Source organism: Rattus norvegicus, chromosome 1, assembly GCF_021556685.1.
Source record: "Rattus norvegicus strain SHRSP/BbbUtx chromosome 1, alternate assembly SHRSP_T2T, whole genome shotgun sequence".
Classification (NCBI taxonomy): Eukaryota; Metazoa; Chordata; class Mammalia; order Rodentia; family Muridae; genus Rattus; species Rattus norvegicus.
In genome coordinates, this window is record NC_141534.1 from 242,639,652 (window position 1) to 242,659,288 (window position 19,637).

The following is a 19,637-nucleotide window of genomic DNA, read 5'->3' on the forward strand; positions in this document are numbered from 1 at the left end:
AAGTGCTTGAGATAATATCTACCTCTGATTGTACTGCTATTCTGGTAATATCTGGTAATCTGTGAGCATAGATATTTGTAGGACTGATAGTATTAATGCAATGTTAAAATAAGTGGTGGATGCCATTCATGTATATTAAAAAAAAAAAAAAAACATGCCCCTCATGCATGTTAAACAACACAGGGAGCATGAAATGGTTGCATGAGGAAACTCTGCCCTCTAGTGGCAGAGATTGAATGCTTATTAAATACCCATAAGCACATTCATTTCCCAAGTCGACTTGAAGGGTGGGGCATGTGAACCTTTCCGACTAATGATATGCTTGCAGAAGGACCAATCAATACTCATTAGATTTCCATAAACCTTCACTGTGTTAAGGTACTGGAGTTTCATGCTCTGCCTGTTGTGGTATTTGACATGAATTATTTTAATGAAGGCACCTGTGTCACCTCCCTTACAGTTCTTACCTCACCCCATTGGAAAATTTTGGGGAAAGAGGAGAAAAGATGTCTCAGTAAGGTATGCTGAAAGAATTATTTGGACCATGATTGGACTCAAATAAAACCCAACTCTTTCTAAAATGCTCAGATGGGGAAAGACAATGAGCTAAGGTCCAAGGAGGCTATCTGGGTTTCCTGCTGGACATCATCCTCAGAGTCATTTCACCATCCCTGCATCTGAGGAGAGATGAAGATTGGTAACTATACCTTTTCTTCATCCTCAAAAATCCTGTCCAAGAAATGCCTTTGCAGTATGATATTAAGAAGATGCTTTGGTGGTGGATTCTGTCCTTCTGGTATGACCAAGAAATCAACAAAAGAAAATGTGGAAGCTGTCTTTGGAATGGTGTTCTTTGGAAATTCAGAGCAACTAGGAACTGAAGAAATATGGAGGAAAACAACAGTGTTCCCACTTTCTTGAATCTATTTCTTGGAAGGAAGTGTAATGAATGATGTCTTGAGATGAGTAAGAGTCAGAAAGGGAACATTCTGCTCCATTTACAGCAGGAACATAAGGAAGGGAAACGATACAGAGTACTCTTCAGTAATGTATAGTTAGAGCTTTAAGGTTAGGCATGCCCTTGGAATTTCAACTTCAAGTCTTCCCTTGGGTTCCAACTTCTAGGAAATAGCTGAAAGAAGTCTTTGGCAAATGCAAATTTGTTGAAGAATTGTTATCACAATGATGAGACAAATATATTCCCATATAATGTGATGATTACATTTGAATTGCAAGATACGAGGAACAGTATCCTTCCAGGTTCTATCTGTGCCCCAGAGTTAACCCTGTGCCACAGCTCTCCAGACCCAAATCCTATCCAGAGAAAGCTAGTCTCCCAGGAGTGCTGACACACCTAAGATCACAGGTTCACAGGCTCACAGGAAGGACAGGCTCCAGTCAGAGACAGCAAGATCAACTAACATCAGAGATAACCAGATGGCTAGGGAAGCAAGTGCAAAAACAACAGAAACCAAGGCTACTTGGCATCATCACAACCCAGTTCTCCTGTTACAGCAAATCCTGGATAACTCAACACACTGTAAAAGTAAAATTTGTACTTTAAGTTACATCTCATGATGATGATAGAGGACTATAAGAAGGACATAAATAATTACTTAAAGAAATACAGGAGAACACAGGTAAACAGGTAGAAGCACTTAAAGAAGAAACACAAAAATCCCTTAAAGAATTACAGGAAAACACAACCAAATAGATGAAGGAAGTGAACAAAAGCTCCAGGATCTAAAAATGAAAATGAAGAAATAATGAAGAAATCACAAAGGGAGACAACCCTGGAGAGAGAAAACCTAAAAATGAGATCAAAAGTCATAGATGCAAGCATCACCAACAGAGTGCAAGAGATAGAAGAGAGAATCTCAGGGGCAGAAGATACCATAGAAAACATCGACACAACAGTCAAAGAAAATGCAAAATGCAAGAAGCTCCTAACCCAAAACATCTAAGAAATCCAGGACACAATGAGAAGATCAATCCTAAGGATAGTAGGTATAGAAGAGAGCAAAGACTCCCAAAGGACCAGTAAATATCTTCAACAAAATCATAAAAGAAAACTTCCCTAACCTAAAGAAAGCGATGCCCATAAACATCCAAGAAGCCAACAGAACCCCAAATAGACTAGACCAGAAAGGAAACTCCTCCCATCAAAATACCAAATACACAAAACAAAGAAAGAATATTAGAAGCACTAAGGGAAAAGAGTAAAGTAACATATAAAGGCAGACCTATCAGAATTACACCAGACTTCTCAACAGAGACTCTAAAAGTCAGAAGATCCTGGGCAGATATCATACACACCCTAAGAGAACACAAATGCCAGCCAGTTTACTATACCCAGCAAAACTCTCAATTAACATAGATGGAGAAACCAAGATTTTCCATGACAAAAACAATTTTACACAATATCATCCCATAAATCCAGCCCTACAGAGGATAATAGAAAGAAAACTCCAACACATTAAGGAAAACTACACTAGAAAAAGCAAGAAAGTAATCTTCTTTCAACAAACCCAAAAGAAGATAACCACACAACATAATTCGACCTCTAATAACAAAAATAACAGGAAGTAACAATCACATTTCCTTAATATCTCTTGACATCAATGGACACAATTCCCCAATAAAAAGACATAGACTAACAGACTAGATATGTAAACAGGACCCAGGATTTTGCTGCATTCAGGAAATGCACCTCAGTGACAAAGACAGACACTATGGTCCCAAACTGGAATAGACATTCTAATATGGAATAAAATAGACTTTCAACCAAAAGTTAACAAAAGAGATAAGGAAGGACACTTCATACACAGCAAAAGAAAAATCTAGCAAGATGAACTCTTAATTCTGAACATTTGTGCTCCAAATGCAAGGGCATCCATATTCATAAACGAAATTTTACTAAAGCTCAAAGCATATATTGCACCTCACACATTAATAGTGGGAGACTTCAACACCCCATTATTAGCAATGGACAGATCATGGAAACAGAAACTAAACAGAGACACTTTGAAACTATCAGAAGTTATGAACCAAATGGATGTAACAGATATCTATAGAACACTTCATCCTAAAAGAATATACCTTCTTCTCAGCACCTCATGGTACCATCTCCAAAATTGGCCATATAATTGGTCACAAAACAGGCCTCAACAGATTCAAGAAGATCAAAATAATCCCATGCATCCGATCAGACACCATGGACTAAGACTGTTCTTCAATAACAACAAAAATGACAGAAAGTCCACATACATGGAAGTTAAACAATGTTCTACTCAATGATAACTTGGTCAAGGAAGAAATAAAGAAAGAAATTTAATAAAAATGAAACTTAATAAAAATTTGTATACCCAAACTTATAGGATACAATGAAAGCAGTGATAAGAGGAGATCTCATAGCTCTGAGTGCCTCCAAAAAGAAACTGGAGAGAGCATACACTAGCAGCTTGACAGCACATCTAAAAGCTCTAGAACAAAAAGAAGCAAATACACCCAAGAGGAGTAAATGGCAGGAAATAATCAAACTCAGGGCTGAAATCAACCAAGTAGAAACAAAGAGAACTACACAAAAACATCAACAAAACCAGGAGCTGGTTCTTTGAGAAAGTCAACAAAATAGATAAAGCCTTAGCCAGACTAACCAGAAGGCACAGAGACAGTATCCAAATTAACAAAACAGAAAAGAAAAGGGAGAGAAAACAACAGAATCTGAGGAAATTCTAAAGATCATCAGATCCTACTATAAAACCCTATACTCAAGAAAATTGGAAAAATCTGGATAAAATGGACAATTTTTTAGACAGATACCAGATACCAAAGTTAAATCAGGATCAGAAAAACCATCTAAACAGTCCCATAAACCCTAAAGAAATAGAAGCAGTCATTAAAAGTCTCCCAACCAAAAAAAGGTCAGCACCAGATGGGTTTAGTGCAGAATTCTATCAGACCTTCAAAGAAAACCTAATACCACTATTCATCAAACTATTCCACAAAATGGAAACAGAAGGAACACTAAGCAATTCATTCTGTGAAGCCACAGTTACACTGATACTAAAACCAAACAAAGACCCAACAAAGAAAGAGAACTTCAGACCAATTTCCCTTATGAATATTGATGCAAAAATACTCAATAAAATTCTCACAAACCAAATCCAAGAACACATCAAAACAATCGTCCATCATGATCACATAGCCTTCATCCCAGGGATGCAGGGATGGTTCAATATCATCAACGTAATCCACTCAAAACAAACTCAAAGAAAAAAAACCACATGATCATTTCATTAGATGCTGAAAAAGCATTTGACAAAATTCAACACCCCTTCATATTAAAAGTCTTGGAAAGATCAAGAATTCAAGACCCATATCTAAACATAGTAAAAGCAATATACCGCAAACCAGTAGCCAACATCAAACTAATGGAGAGAAACTTGAAGCAATCCCACTAAAATCAGGGACTAGACAAGGCTGCCCACTCTCTCCCTACTTATTCAATATAGTGCTTGAAGTCCTAGCCAGAGCAATCAGACAATGAAAGGAGGTCAAAGAGACACAAATTGGAAAGGAAGAAGTCAAAACATCACTATTTGCAGATAGTGATAGTGTACTTAAGTGACTCCAAAAATTCCACCAGAGAACTCCTAAACTTGATAAACAACTTCAACAAAGTGGCTGAATATAAAATTAACTCAAACAAATCAGTAGCCTTCCTCTACTCAAAGGATAAAAAGGCTGAAAATTTTTCAGGGAAATGACACCCTTCACAATAGTCCCAAATAATACAAAATACCTTGGTGTGACTCTAACCAAGTAAGTGAAACATCTGTATGACAAGAACTTCAAGTCTCTGAAAAAAGAAATTGGAGAAGATCTTAGAAGATGTCAAGATCTCCCATGTACATGAATTGGTAGGATTAATATAGTAAAAATGGCCATCTTGCCCAAAGCAATCTACAGATTCAATGCAATCCCCATCAAAATTCCAATCCGATTCTTCATAGAGTTAGAAAGAGCAATTTGCAAATTTATTTGGAATAACAAAAAACCCAGGATAGTGAAAACTATTCTCAACAATAAAAGAACTTCTAGGGGAATCACCATCCCTGATCTCAAGCTATATTACAGAGCAATCATGATAAAATCCGGAGGGTATTGGTACAGAGACAGGCAGATTGATCAGTGGAATAGAAGTGAAGACCCAGAAATAAACCCACACACCAATGGTCACTTGATCTTTGACAAAGGAGTAGAAAAAACACAGCATTCTCAACAAATGGTGCTGCTTCAACTGGAGGTCAGCATGTAGAAGGATGCAAATCAATCCATCCTTATTGCCCTGTACAAAGCTTAAGTCCAAATGGATTGAGGAACTCCATATCAAACCAGATACACTTAAACTAATAGAAGAGAAAGTGGGGAAGAGTCTCGAACACCTGGGCACAGGGAAAATTTTCCTGAACAGAACACCAATGGCTTATGCTCTAAGATCAAGAATTGACAAATGGGATCTCATAAAATTGCAAAGCTTCTGTAAAGCAAAGGACACTGTCATTAGGATAAAATGGCAACCAACAGATTGGGAAAAGATCTTTACCAATCCTACATCTGATAGAGGGCTAATATCAAATATATACAAAAACTCAAGAAGTTAGACTCCAGAGGACCAAATAATCCTATTAAAAATTTGGGTACAGGGGTTGGGGATTTAGCTCAGTGGTAGAGCGCTTGCCTAGCAAGTTCAAGGCCCTGGGTTCGGTCCCCAGCTCCAAAAAAAAGAAAGAAAGAGAAAAAATTTGGGTACAGAGCTAAACAAAGAATTATCAACTGAGGAATACCAAGTGATTGAGAAACACCTAAAGAAATGTTCAACATTCTTTGTCATCAGAGAAGTGCAAATCAAATTAACCCTGAGATTCCAGCTCATACCAGTCAGAACGGCTAAGATCAAAAATTTAGGTGACAGCAGGCGCTGGCTTGGATGTGGAGAAAGAGGAATACTCCTGAATTGTTGGTGGGATTGCAAGCTGGTACAACCACTCTGGAAACCAGTCTGGCAATTCCTCAGAAAATTGGACCTGAGGACCCAGCTAGACCACTCCGCGGCATATACACAACAGACGCTCTAACATATAACAAGGACACATGTTCCACTATGTTTATAGCAGTCTTATTTATAATGGCCAGAAGCTGGAAAGAACCCAGATGCCCTTCAATAGAGCAGTGGATACAGAGAATGTGGCACATCTACACAATGGAGTACTACTCAACTATTAAAAACAATGACTTCACGAAATTCTTAGGCAAATGGACGGAACTAGAAAATATCCTGAGTGAGGTAACCCAGTCACAAAAGAACATACATGATATGTACTCAATGATAAGCAGATATAGTCCAAAAGTTCAGAATACCTAAGATACAATTCAAAGACCACATGAAGCTCAAGAAGAAGGAAGACCAAAGTGTGGATGCTTCAGTCCTCCTTAGAAGGAGGAACAAAATACTCACAGGAGGAAACACTGAGACAAAGTGTGGAGCAGAGACTGAAGGAAAGGCCATCCTGAGACTGTTCCCCCTGGGGATCCAGCCCACATGCAGTCACCAAACCCAGACACTACTGTGGATGCCAAGAAGTGATTGCTGACACAAGCCCGATATAGCTTTTTCCTGAGAGGCTCTGCCAGAGTCTGACAAATACAGAGGGGGATGCTTGCAGCCAACCAATGGACTGAGCACAGCGTCTCCAATGGAGGAGTTAGAGAAAGGACTGATGGAGCTGAAGGGGTTTGCAACCCCATAGGAAGAACAACAATATCAACCAACCAGACTCAACAGAGCTCCCAGGGACTAATCCACCAACCAAAGAGTACACATGGGACCCATGGCTCCAGCCACATATGTAGCAGATCATGGCCTTTTTTGACATCAATGGGCGAAGAAGCCCTTGTTTCTGGGAAGGCTTGCTGCCCTGGTGCAGGGAAATGCCAGGGTGAGGAGGCAGGAGTGGGTGGGTGAGTGGGTGGGTGGGTGGGTGGGTGGGTGGGTAGGTGGTAGAGCATCCTAATAGAAGCAGGGGAAGGGAAAATGCGATAGGGCGGGTTCCAGAGGGGAAACCTAGAAAGCACATAACATTTGAAATACAAATAAATAAAATATCCAATTAAAAAAAGGATTGTAAAATATGATAAAATGTATTCTCTTATGAACATTATATATATATACATATATATGAATACTATGAAAAATTCTACCTGATAATATAAAAACACTAATGCTAAAACATATTCAAAAGTTATTGCTTAATTAAAAATAAGTAAAGCTTTATAGATAATAAAATCTCACCTTATATATTAACAAATTAGCAAAAGTTTAAATGACTATGCCACAAAATGTTTATGAAAGTTAAGTCTAATCCTCAAGATTAACAGATGATTTTTGTTTAATTTTTTCCTTTAAGGTTCATAATTTGAATACTACAGTGAGAAAGTCTTTTAAATAACAAGAAACTGAGGTCAGCTCTGGGACGATGTCACTGCTAAAATCACAGGACCAGGGCAAGGGAAGTATACCCTGATCTTTAAGGGGGAACTGGCAAGGTCTTGTGAGACAAGAGATACTGTCACCTGAGTGGCATCACTGAGAACTACAATCTGCCATGTAAAGGCAGCTTTTAAATCTCCCCCAGTTCAAAAGCGAGAGACGAGACGGGAGTAAAACACTGAAGGCAAGGAACAAGTCACACTCAGTAGGAGGCACACTTAAGTCCGGCTGCAGAACGATCAATTCCTATGATAAGTCTAACCCCACCATGGGATGCTGGCGTGGTCAGGTTTACAACCAAGATGGACAAGGTTTAGAAGCAGCACCCGCGAGCAAAATCACAAAGGAAGGTTGAAAAAAATGATTTTTCAAAAACACATTGAGATCTCTGCCCTGCTGAATTGATTCTATTTAATAAAACTGTACAGACTTTGAGACAAAAAACATAGAAGATACGAAGAGGGTCGCCACAAAACAGAGCAAGCGCCAAGCTGTTCAACCTCCTCGGTGTGAGAGCGAGCACGGTCCATATTTTTCATGGTATTTGAACATTTTAGTGCTTGCTGAGTGAAATCAGGTAAGCACCCCCCTTACCACATGTTTTTTCATTCACCCTTATTTTTTTTACAATTACTTTTGTATGGGAAGATTAACTCTTAACCACAATGGGCTTATGGTAAGATAATTGTGTGATTAATATTTTTAATTTTTCCTGCCTACTTTTCTAAATTATTCATATTTCTTATAGTGAAAATATTTTATTTGCATATTGAAAAACAAAATTTGTCTGTGGGGGGGGGGACGATCCTACAGATTTCTTCTGGCTAGGAACTTTCTCGGCCCTCGATAATTAGCTAAGTTCAAGATCTTCTGTCCTCTGGTTTTTATGGTTTTGATTTCCGAACACATTTTGTTATCAGTCAAAGGTCATTAATCTGGCATGTGAAAGTCCTTATGAAGCACCTTCTCATTCTGAGAAGGTGCAGCAGACCTGACAGCAGACACACAGTCACCTTGACTTCACCTGAGAAGAAAAAGGCAGAGAAGAAAGAACAGGGCAGACAGCCAGTGCTGGCTTTCTGAGCTACTCAGAAAGGAGCAGGACAGGAAAGACCAGCAGGGACAGAGATCACAGCTTCCCAGAGCAGGGCTAGCACTGGTAGGGAAGATAAGGATGGGGTGAATTGGAGGGGCGGAGACAAAAACAAAGACCATTTAGTAGACTAGACAGGGCATGGTGGGTGCCTACAATCCTAGCACTGGGAAGCCTGAGCCAAGAAGAGCACACCTTTGAGGACTGGGCTACACATGAGACCCTGCTTCAATACTTTAAAAATGGTTTCTTGAAAAGCTGCCACTGAAATTTTAGCATTTGTTATTTGAGTAATGTCAGGTGAACTGAGGGGAAAGCATACAGGATAGCAAAGATGAAGCCATTGAGAGTAACCAGGCACTACGACTTTGGTCAAGATCCACACAAGCGCATCCTGTTATATACGTGTGTGTGTGTGTGTGTGTGTGTGTGTGTGTGTGTGACATATGTATATGTGTGTATATATGTATGAAGGTATGTGTGTATGCATGCGTGTATGTGTATGTGTTTGAATACCTATAAGACCATGTCATTTGTGTGTTTCCACACATTGGACTTTGGGAGGTTCCTACACAAATTATTGTGAGAGTTTTCACTCATCAGTGGTACTCTTGTTGTTTTTAAAATGTTCCTTCAAAGGGCACCTTGCAGGGCCCCTTTTATAAGAATTAAAGGGTTTGTAAAATATAAACTAGAAGGCAAGGGAAACAGTCACTGACAGGGGGAAAAGGGGGAAGGGTTGGGGGAATAGGAAAGAAAATGGGGCTAGCAAAGGGGAGGGGGCTAAGGAAGAAGGTGAGGGCTAGGAAAGAGAAGGAGAGAGGAGGAGAGAGGGAGAGAAGGGCACGGGGAGGGGGAAGGAAGAGGGAAAGAGTTCACTGTGCTACTGTAATGTGAAGGAAGGCAAGACCAAGCCTGATCAGTTGTGCCCCGCCTGGGGGAAGAAGCCCGAGGTTTCCCAGCTGCCATGCTGGGACTTGGCCCTTTCGCTCTGCAGAACTGGCACTCAGGTTATCTGCCCTTGAAAGGTTGTTTTGCTTTGTTTGAAAGAAAGAAAGCACTCGGCTTTTCTTCCTAACATGTCCTGATATCAGTCATGTTTCTTGCACTGCATGACAGACAGACACGACTTCCAGAGTCTGCCAAGGCGATCTTAAGTATGCTGCACAGCTTACATTTCAAGTCATGGTTCAGAAGGCCCCAGAACATGCTCTCTCTGTCTGGAGTAAAATCACATAATGCTTTTGCTTAGTGGCATGGAGGGTGGGAGGTGTACAGAAAGATAGAAATATTACTGACATGGACAGCCAGAGCAATGGAGGCTGACAGGTACAGATGATGGTGTGGCTTGTGGCCCAATCTGACTTGTGTAACTTAGTTCTGTTATTCAGGTCCCCACTCGTTTTTGGTTTTTTTTTTCTTTTCTTTTCTTTTATTGGATATTTTTCTTTACTTACATTTCAAATGTTATCCCCTTTCCCAGCTTCTGCTCCAAAAACCTCCATCCCATTCCCCCTTCCCCTTCTTCTATAAGGGGGCTCCCCATACCCACCCACTCCTTCCCACCTCCCCGCCCTGGCATTCCCCTACACTGGGGCATCAAACCTCCATAGGACCAAGGGCTTTTCCTCCCATTGATGCCTGACAAGGCCATTCTCTGGTACATATGTGGCTGGAGCCATAGGTCCCCCCTGTATACTCTTTGGTTGGTGGTTTAGTCCCTGGGAGATCTAGGTGAGGTCTAGTTGGCTGATACTGTTGTTTTTCCTATGAGGGCTCCTGTAACCACTCCTCCTAACTCTTCAACAGTCCCCACTCCTGACCTCAGATTAAAATACTTTAAGGATTTTCTATTCTCCTGGTCCAACCTAAAATTTCTCCTTGTTTTGTTGCTATTTTGTTTAGTTTTGTTCTTTAGAAACAAAGTCTCACTATGTAGACCAGGCTGGATGAAACCTCTGGACTGCTTCCTGCGTGCTAAATGGACGGTATGCGACACCACCCTGGGCAAGATAAAAACCATTCCTTTGTATCTAATCTGTGAGTGTCTCATACAGCCTGCCCCTTTGTCCTCTGCTCTCTAGATACCCTGATATCCTATCAGTTGTTCAAATGGAACATCATGTGCTTCTCCATGTACACCGAATGGAATGTTCCTCTCATCCCCCATTTCGCCAGTTAATAGTCTTCAGCTTTCAGCTCCATTCATTTCCTCAGGGAAATATTTTCTGATCTTTTCTACAAAATCCTTTAATATAGCCCTGTACCCATTCCTTTCTAAACACATAACCCACTTATACTTTAACTATGTAATTTCTAGCATTTAGCCCAATTATTTTATGTAGATCTTATGCTAATTAAATGCCTTCTGCTCCCATCAGTGGGCTACAGGTCCTACGAGAAGAGCGGCTCTGTCTATTTTGGCTCATTGCACGGGCAGCACAGCCCACAGTGTATATATTCCACAGACACTGGTAAGAGGGTAAGAACCTGCACTATGAAAGAGAAAACAGGATGTCTACAATTTGGGGACTGGGTCACCAAGAATGACTCCAAGGGACTGATTCAGGGAATCCAAACACAGGCATTAAACTCTAAGATATTTGGTTTCGATTTTTAAGGCCAAAGGATGAACCGTTCCTTCCTCATTTATAGGTGTCTAGTACAAATTCACCGACTAAAGAAACTAGGAAGGAAGGAATTATGGGAGGACGGTTTTGGCTATGACAAAGGGCAAAGCACTTCGTCTCTGTTCCCCAGCTGGAGGCCGCACCAGTCAATTTCCATTTTTTAAAATAATTTCCAAACTCCTCCCACTTTGGGATTCTGCATGACATCAGGGACCAGCAGGTGATGGCTATGTTGCTTGGCAGCCCAGACATTCTATTTTTAATGTCCATGTATGTTTGTGTGTGTGTGTATACTAGGTACAAATGAGTGTCTGCATAAGCCAAAAGAGGGAGAAAAGGGTACCAGATTCCCTGTAGCTGAAGGCAGATGCAGTACACATGTGATGGGGGACTGGGAACAGAACTTGGAACCTCTAGAATCATTTCTCCAGTTTCATGGCTCAGAATTACTTCATGTTTTGGATCATTTTTAATGCATTCAAAGAACAGTTATTATGTATAGCAAGAGGCTAGGGCAGTTGCATCAAGGAGAGCATGCTAGGAACAGCCAAAACAATAGCAAGTTACTGCAGGCACAGCACACCGAGAAGCTCTGCTAATAATCTTGACACTTGGCCCCGAGACTTCCAGATCTGCAGCACAGTGATGTGCACACAGCGCAGAACAGCTTGGACACAAAACTGACTGTGTTAATGGCCTGATGCCATTGTCAAATGATTCAAAACTGGTACGAGGGAACTGTAAATGGCTTTAATCATTCAGCCTACAGCTAAAAAGAAAGAGTAAGGGCGGCAAGGCCCCTTGCCCACCATTTGTGGGTTACTCTGTAAACTAACTGAAGATGTATGTTCCTCGCCTGATAATAGTTCATACTAATGTGCTCTACAAACTGGAACTTGAGGCCCACTTCCTTTCCACACCTTATCCTGGACACACACTCTAGCCCAGCTCACAGTTTTTAAGCCTCCTAGGGAAATGCTTGACTTCTTCCAAGTCCAATGGTCTCGAAATAAGTTGGTACTATATTTCCCAATGTCTTACAACATTAATTAGCACAGTTCATGAATTCATTCATCGTTCACTAATAAACATAACAGTTCTGTCGATCATCTCATTTGTTTTAAGGATATTTGTCTAGCTTATCTTCCGTGGAGTCTATTGAAGGACTCACATCACCCCATAGTATGCATAAGATAAGACAGTCCCATACAGTCTTGATCCCTACAGTCGCATAGCTGAGAAGATGAGAGGCCAGAGGGAACCCAAGACATTTGAATGAAGCACCAAGCATTCTCAGAAACGTTCTGAGGGCATTTTGTATCACTTTTAAAAGTCCAAAGGTCAGGGTGTCTATACCAATGCTAGCCATCCACACAGTTCCTAGACTAGTTCAATCTCTTGAAGAGAACCAAGTCTGTACCCTCCTTCCTGGTGTCCCTATCAGAGACTTGTGTCAAAGTCTGTACTAAGATGCAGTTTTGAACTTTTCTCCATTCTTGGATGATGCCAGCGCAACTTCTGTACCTAGTAGGCATTGTTCTGCATCAAACATCATCCGTAGGAAACACATCAGAGAAGTTCACATACTAAATCGTGATAAAGTGACAGGCAATAGCATTTGCTATCTTGCTAGCTGTGGTAACACACAGCAGCACGAGGTAAGGCTGAGGCAAGACAATAGCTAATTTATGTTCAACCTGGGCTACACAACAAGGTCCAGCCAGCCTGAACTATATGATAAGATCCTGTCTCAAAACCTTAAAGGCTAGGGATGCAGCTTAGTGGTAGAGTACTGGCTAATGTGCATAAGACTCGAGGCTCTGTCCCTAGCACCACGAAATCAAAACAAAACAACTCTACTGGGTCTTTAAATTATGTGCCAGATGTAAACGTCTAAAATCCCTCACTTTTGCTCGCCTTATATTAATTAATTTACATGTGAACTGCTCAGCTGTTAGAGGCTAAGAACCATGTCCAAGCTCTCGTGGTGGGATCCAGTTATGTCTGATGCCAAGGCTAGACTTCTAACCACATAACATAACATCATTCTCTGCACTTAATGGCACTTGTCTAGTCTCTTTTTGCTCTCCTTAGAATTATTAAAAGACACTAACTAATATAGGGGAAGGGAGGGAGGGAGGAAGAGAGAGAGAGAGAGTAAAAAAAGGAAAGAAATGCAAAACCTGATAAGGCCCAAGTCTTCTCCATTCAAATCCACCAGTTTCAAGACGACCATTTCCTTGTCCGTGTCGGAAGAATACCTGTCAGCAAAATGAAGAAACTCTGTCAGTTTATATTAGAGACTGATCCGAATGTAGTCCAAACATTAGAAGCAGACACAAAAACTAACAAAACAGAAGTGGGGGAGATGGCTCAGAGGATAAAGGCACTAACCGGGCAAGCCCCACAACATGACTTTCATCTCCAGAGCTCATGTAAAGTGAAAGGGGGAGCCAGCTCCCAGAAGTTGTTCTCTGACTGCTACATATGTGCTGTGGCATGAGTGCTCTCAAACACACATGCACACATGCATTCACACCCCAGTCCTCAGGTTACAATTATGATCAGTGACAGGGGCACTAGATGCACTAACTGAAGCTAAAATCCAGTTTCATATCATTGCATGTCACTATATAACATGGGTGGGTCTCTTACAAACAGGATTTGCATTTGAAATGTCCACTCACATCAGCTTTCAATAGAATCTCTTCAGAAGGACTCAAGAGAATGTAAACCACAGTTGGTCAAGACCTGAGGCTTCAGAACGCTCTGTCTTTTCAAGGGAAATGAGATTCTAACTCCTACAACCAAGTAGCTTTGCAAACTATGCGAATGTAAGCTGTCACGCAGTAGACCAGAGCTGTGAGCTCTAAGCACCCTGTTAGCTGTCACAGAACCCACGTATGTCTCATCATCATTCACAAGCCTGGCTCATCGCTTTAAAAAAAACAAAGCCCTCGTCCCCACCGGCTGCTCCATTTACTTATGACGGTTGCTATATCTGGCTCTGGCTTCAAGAATCTCTCTCATCCTCCCTTGCTCAATTCAGGTAGACTAACTACACTGATGCTTCCAGACCACAGATAATGAGATAAGGTAGAGAAAACCTTGCTCATTCAATGGTATGCTTTGACGTTCACATCTCCGCTTCGTAGAGAGAGAGAAACGGAGACCCAACAAATTGAGATGAGAAGTCCTGAAAAGCTACACATAGAAAATAAAAGATTTCAGCGGCAACTACAGTCATTCAACTTCCATGTGGTTTCCCACAGACAACGGTGTGCAGAGACGGTGAAAAGACTTGATTTCTGGGTCTACGTTCACTTCTGGTTTCTTCTTGCCTGAGATAAACGTGTTAAGGTTGTGTTCTTTAGTACCCTCCTGGGATCCCACTATACCCAACAATTTACCAACGCTGGCCTTGGACTTTGGTTGCTGTTACATAAAGATACAAGTGCCATTATCTTCCCACTTACCTTGCTCTCTCCGAAGGTGGATTCTGAAGGTAAGAGGAGGGACTGCGGTTGATCTGCACATTAGCAACATTTCCTTTGTTGATAAGGACTTTGCCCGGTTTAAGATTTGTGTGTGCTATATCAATGCTCTGAAGTTAAAAAAGAGAGTTGTAAGTTTACGCATCTTTGTGGAGATGCTGAGTAATACAAACAGAAGCCCTGACACAGCTGAGTCCCTAAGGTGCTCTCTCTCTCCTTCTGAGGGAGGACATTATAGCACCCTTCCGCCTTCACACCCACTATCATTTCCTGTCGATTGTCAACACCCATTGTTTCTAAGGTGCCCTGACTATAGCATAACAGCGGGAGAATGACAGGACCAGTATCATTCTGGAGGTAAATAGAAGTGGCCTTCATAGTTGAAGTGTTGTGAGTAAGGATGTTTCATGCTTATTAACCACACCCGAAAGAGTCCCATGTCTTGGGCTCTGTGGACTGCTAGGTCATGAACAGTTTGACATTTTTGGTGGCCCAAATAGGACACTGGATAATGTTTATTTTCAAATGTCATACAAGTAGCCAACTTTCCCATCAGCCCCATCATCTTCTTTGTTTTCAAACATTTCTAACGAAAGCCATGAGGAAGGGGATATTTTTATCGCAGCTTAATACATATTAACTTATGCATTCTAAGACAAAAGTTTTTTTTAATATAAGTATAGTATACTAGGCTCTTACTAAGGTATGTAGTGTGTATTTCCCAATCTACTGAGTTCTTTTATAATTAATATTCCTTATAATCCATGACATTTATTTCATAGACCTTTAACACATTGCTAAACACAGGATAAAAGTGTTATAAAAAAATCCAGCCTTTGCCACCTGTGTGCTAATTGAAATCTCAAAAATTATTATGCTGTTTAACTTACAGAAAAGTCATATATTTGCAACTAACCATGGGAGGTGATGCTCTGGGTCAAGTGCTCTAGCCACAAGGAGAAAATGGCCATTCACAGCCTGGATGACGAAGCCCTAACTTAGCACATGGCATTTCCTGCATGCCGCTCCTTGCCCCTACAGCACCTCCTTTCCCTCCCCATAAAAACCCTGACACAGCTGAGTCTCTAAGTTGCTCTCTCTCCTTCTGAGGGAGGACATTATAGCATCTTTCTGCCTTCACACCCACTATCATTTCCTGGAGACTGGTGTCTGAACTGAAAAGAGACAGATGGGCTTCTGGTAACATCGGAAAAGAGGAAAGGCAGGTGAAACTGAAACATCCGTGAGAACAGTAAACTGTAGTTGTAGGGCGCTTTTCGCCTACCTTCACGATCCCAGAGACTATGTACTGAAAGGTCCGGTTGCTGAATCCCTCGCTGGCAAGTATATAGAGTGTATATTGGAAAAATCCTGCTGGGCCAGAGTGAGTGTGAGTGGCACTCAGGATAACGTTGTCTCTTCGATACAGAGAGCCATATTTACTCTGTAGTCTCTTCAAGACCTCGAAGGAAAACAAAACATAGAACTAAGAAGAATCCTACAGCATCTCAGCCGGAAGGGGGCTTCTGAAGAAGCACTGGTCTGTCCCACCCACTTCCCTTTCAGCTGGCCCCTCCTCCCTCCAAGCCGCCCTCATAGTAACAAGTGTAATAATGGCGACAGCAGATGCTCTCAATCTGTAAAGCCTTGCTATGTGCAAGCACAGCCACGGCTAGGTATTTAATGTACATATGCTATTTAAAATATTCATAACCCCAGAAGTAGTTTCTACTAACCCCATTTTTCAGCTGACAAACAAATACACAAGAGTTGATTTTTCCACTAAAAACCAGTGGAGACCAAACTCCAGGCCCACGTCTGTCTAATCAGAACTCCATGTATTCCTCTTTCGAAATCTCCTATTACTGACAGACAGAAGTAGGGGTTGGGGATTTAGCTCAGTGGTAGAGCGCTTGCCTAGCAAGTGCAAGGTCCTGGGTTCAGTCCCCAGCTCCGGAAAAAAAAAAAAAAAAAGGAAATATAGCAGGTCTGACCCTCCAAGGTGTTTTTTTTTTTTTTTTTTCCGGAGCTGGGGACCGAACCCAGGGCCTTGCGCTTACTAGGCAAGCGCTCTACCACTGAGCTAAATCCCCAACCCCGTCAAGGTGTTTTATTACAATGAAAGAGAAAGACAAAAATAATTATGTACTGTTACACAACCTGGCAATGAATCCTACGTAGGAAAACATGGCAGGGTGAGGAAAATGGTGGCGGATAATAGTGACTAGAGGTCTTCCTGAAGAGGGGCTATGCTTGGCAGACGTTGAAAGGAAAACAGAGAAGCTGTTTCTGTTGCCTATAGGAAAGACATCCCAGACAGACTGCAAAGCCTTGCTTCACAAGATGAAGACCCCTCTGTTCTCTGACACACACTGTGTCATTTGTTGGTCTATGAGAAACCACCTACTGTGTGTGAGGCCACCCCAGGAATCCAGTGGAGGACTCACGTAGGAAAGAGCCATCCTGTCAGCACTAATATGCTAGGCATAGGAGTAAGGAGCAATACCATTCAGGACTTTAAAAAAAAAAAATTACCTTAATCCTACCAGATCCATACTGCTTTGAACAACTAGGATTTTTAATTTCATTGTTCAGCTATAGATAAAGGAAAGGTTCACCACCTTAGGCAATCAATGAACACACACATATGTATGTGTAAAGACACACACATACACATAACACATCAAGAAGATACTGAAAATGTAAATGTCGCTGAGTAGCTAATTATGATTCATTTGCTGCTGTTGTCGCTTCTATGTGACATATCACTAAAATGATCCCAAAAAGAGTCAATCACAAGGCAACCACTAGCAGTGCCTCTCATGAGACAGTGCAGTCCAGGTTCAGCACACCGTTGGTCTAACAGCTTATGTGATATGTATTTAACATTCAGGGATATCAATTCACTCTCTTCTTCTTCTTCAACTAATGAGCTCTATCAGCTTTGTTCCAATTTTGTGGTCAGTAAAGCAAAACAAAAGACCATGTAAAGTATTTCACCTCATTAACCTATCTATGCCCCCAGGGTTACCATGTGGGTTGGCTATTTTTAATGTCAATTTGCTACAAATTAGCATTACCTGCTAGTCAGCTAGACGATGGCTCAGAGGCTAAGAGCACTTAATTCTCTTGCAGAGGACCCTGGTTCGGTTCCCAGCACCCACACAGCTGCTCATACCTTATGCACAACTCCAGTTCCAGAAGAGCTTATGTCTTCGTGGGCCTCTGCAGGTACTGTGCATATATATGGTACATATACATAAACGTACGCAAAGACTCCCTCACATAAAATAAAATAACAAAATAAATAAGCCCAAAAAAATAACAAAATAAATAAGGAAGAGGAAGAGAAGGAAGAGGAAGAAGAATAGGAGGAGGAAGGAGGAGGAGGAAGGAGGAAGAGGAAGGAGGAGGGAGCCTTAATTGAAGAATTGTCTTAACTGCCTTAATTTATATAGGAAGACCCACACCAAGTTTGAGAAGAACCCCACGGACTTACAGACCCCTCAGATAAAGGCACTTTCTCAAAGTGGTTGTACCAGCTTGCTGTCCCACCAGCAATGGAGGAGCGGTCCTCTTTCTCCCCATCCTCGCCAACATCTGCTGTCACCTGAATTATTGATCTCAGCCATTCTGAGTGGTGTGAGGTGAAATCTCAGGGTTGTTTTGATTTGCATTTCCCTGAGGACTAAGGATGAACATTTCTTTAAGTGGAAATCAGTCTGGCAGTTCCTGAGAAAATTGGAAATAGTTCTACCTGAGGACCCAGCTATACCACTCCTGGGCATATACCCAAAAGATGCTCCAACATATAACAAAGACACATGCTCTACTATGTTCACAGCAGCCTTATTTATAATAGCCAGAATCTAGAAAGAACCCAGATATCCCTCAACAGAGGAATGGAAACAGAAAATGTGGTACATCTACACAGTGGACTACTACTCAGTTATCAAAAACAATGACTTCATGAAATTCATAGGCAAATGGATAGAACTAGAAAATATCATCCTGAGCGAGGTAACCCAATCACAGAAAAACACACATGGTATGCACTCATTGATAAGTGGATATTAGCCCAAAAGCCCACAATGCCCATAATACAACCCACAGACCATATGGAGCTTAGGAGGAGGGAAGCCCAGGGTGTGGATGCTTCAGTCCTGCATTGAGGGGGGAACAGGATGATTGTGGAAGGTGGAGGGAAAGGAGGACCAACGAGGGAAAAAGGAGGGGGAGGACATAAGAGGGGCACGATCAGGAACTGGAGGGGATGTGAGAGAGGTACAAAGAGTCAGGAAATTGAACAAAAATATGTAGCAGGGGGATGAGGAACTGGGTATGGCCACACCAGAGGGTCCCAGACACCAGGGAACTATGAGGCTCCCAGGACCCAGTAGCGACAACTTTAGTCAAAATGTACAGAGAGGGGGGAGAGAGAACCTGCAGAGACCTCCTTCAGCAGATAGGCACAGCCCCCAGTTGAGGGATGGGGACACCCACCAATCTCAAAGTTGTTAACAGAAATGTTCCTGTCTAAAGGAAGAACAGGGACAAAAATAGAACAGAGACTGAAGGAAGAGCCAACCAGGGACTGCTCCACCTGGGGATCCCTCATGTCTGCAGACACCAAACCCAACATTGTTGCCATGGTCAAGAGGTGCTTGCTGACAGGAACCTAGTATGGCAGGTCCTGAGGAAGTCCAGCCAGCAACTGACCAGTGCCAATGTGGAAGCTTGGAGCCAACCATAGGATGGAGCTCAGGGAGCCTAATGGGGGAGCTGGGGGAAGGACTGGAGGAGCAGAGGGGGATTGCAACCCCATTGGAAGAACAACATAGGCTGGCCTGACCACCCAGTTCTCCTAG

General features: G+C 41.8%; 1 protein-coding gene across 26 annotated transcripts in view; it reads right to left on the bottom strand.

Annotated features, from left to right (window-relative positions):
* The window catches only part of Asah2 (N-acylsphingosine amidohydrolase 2), a 106,980-nt gene that overhangs the window by 42,132 nt on the left and 45,211 nt on the right, over window positions 1-19,637 (bottom strand). For all 26 annotated transcript variants that reach the window (XM_087569653.1, XM_087569135.1, XM_087568642.1 and 23 more), the window contains 3 exon segments: window positions 16,055-16,231; window positions 14,752-14,879; window positions 13,459-13,536 (listed from right to left, as the gene is read on the bottom strand). In XM_087569653.1, coding sequence (XP_087425779.1) covers window positions 13,459-13,536; window positions 14,752-14,879; window positions 16,055-16,231 — 383 coding nt within the window.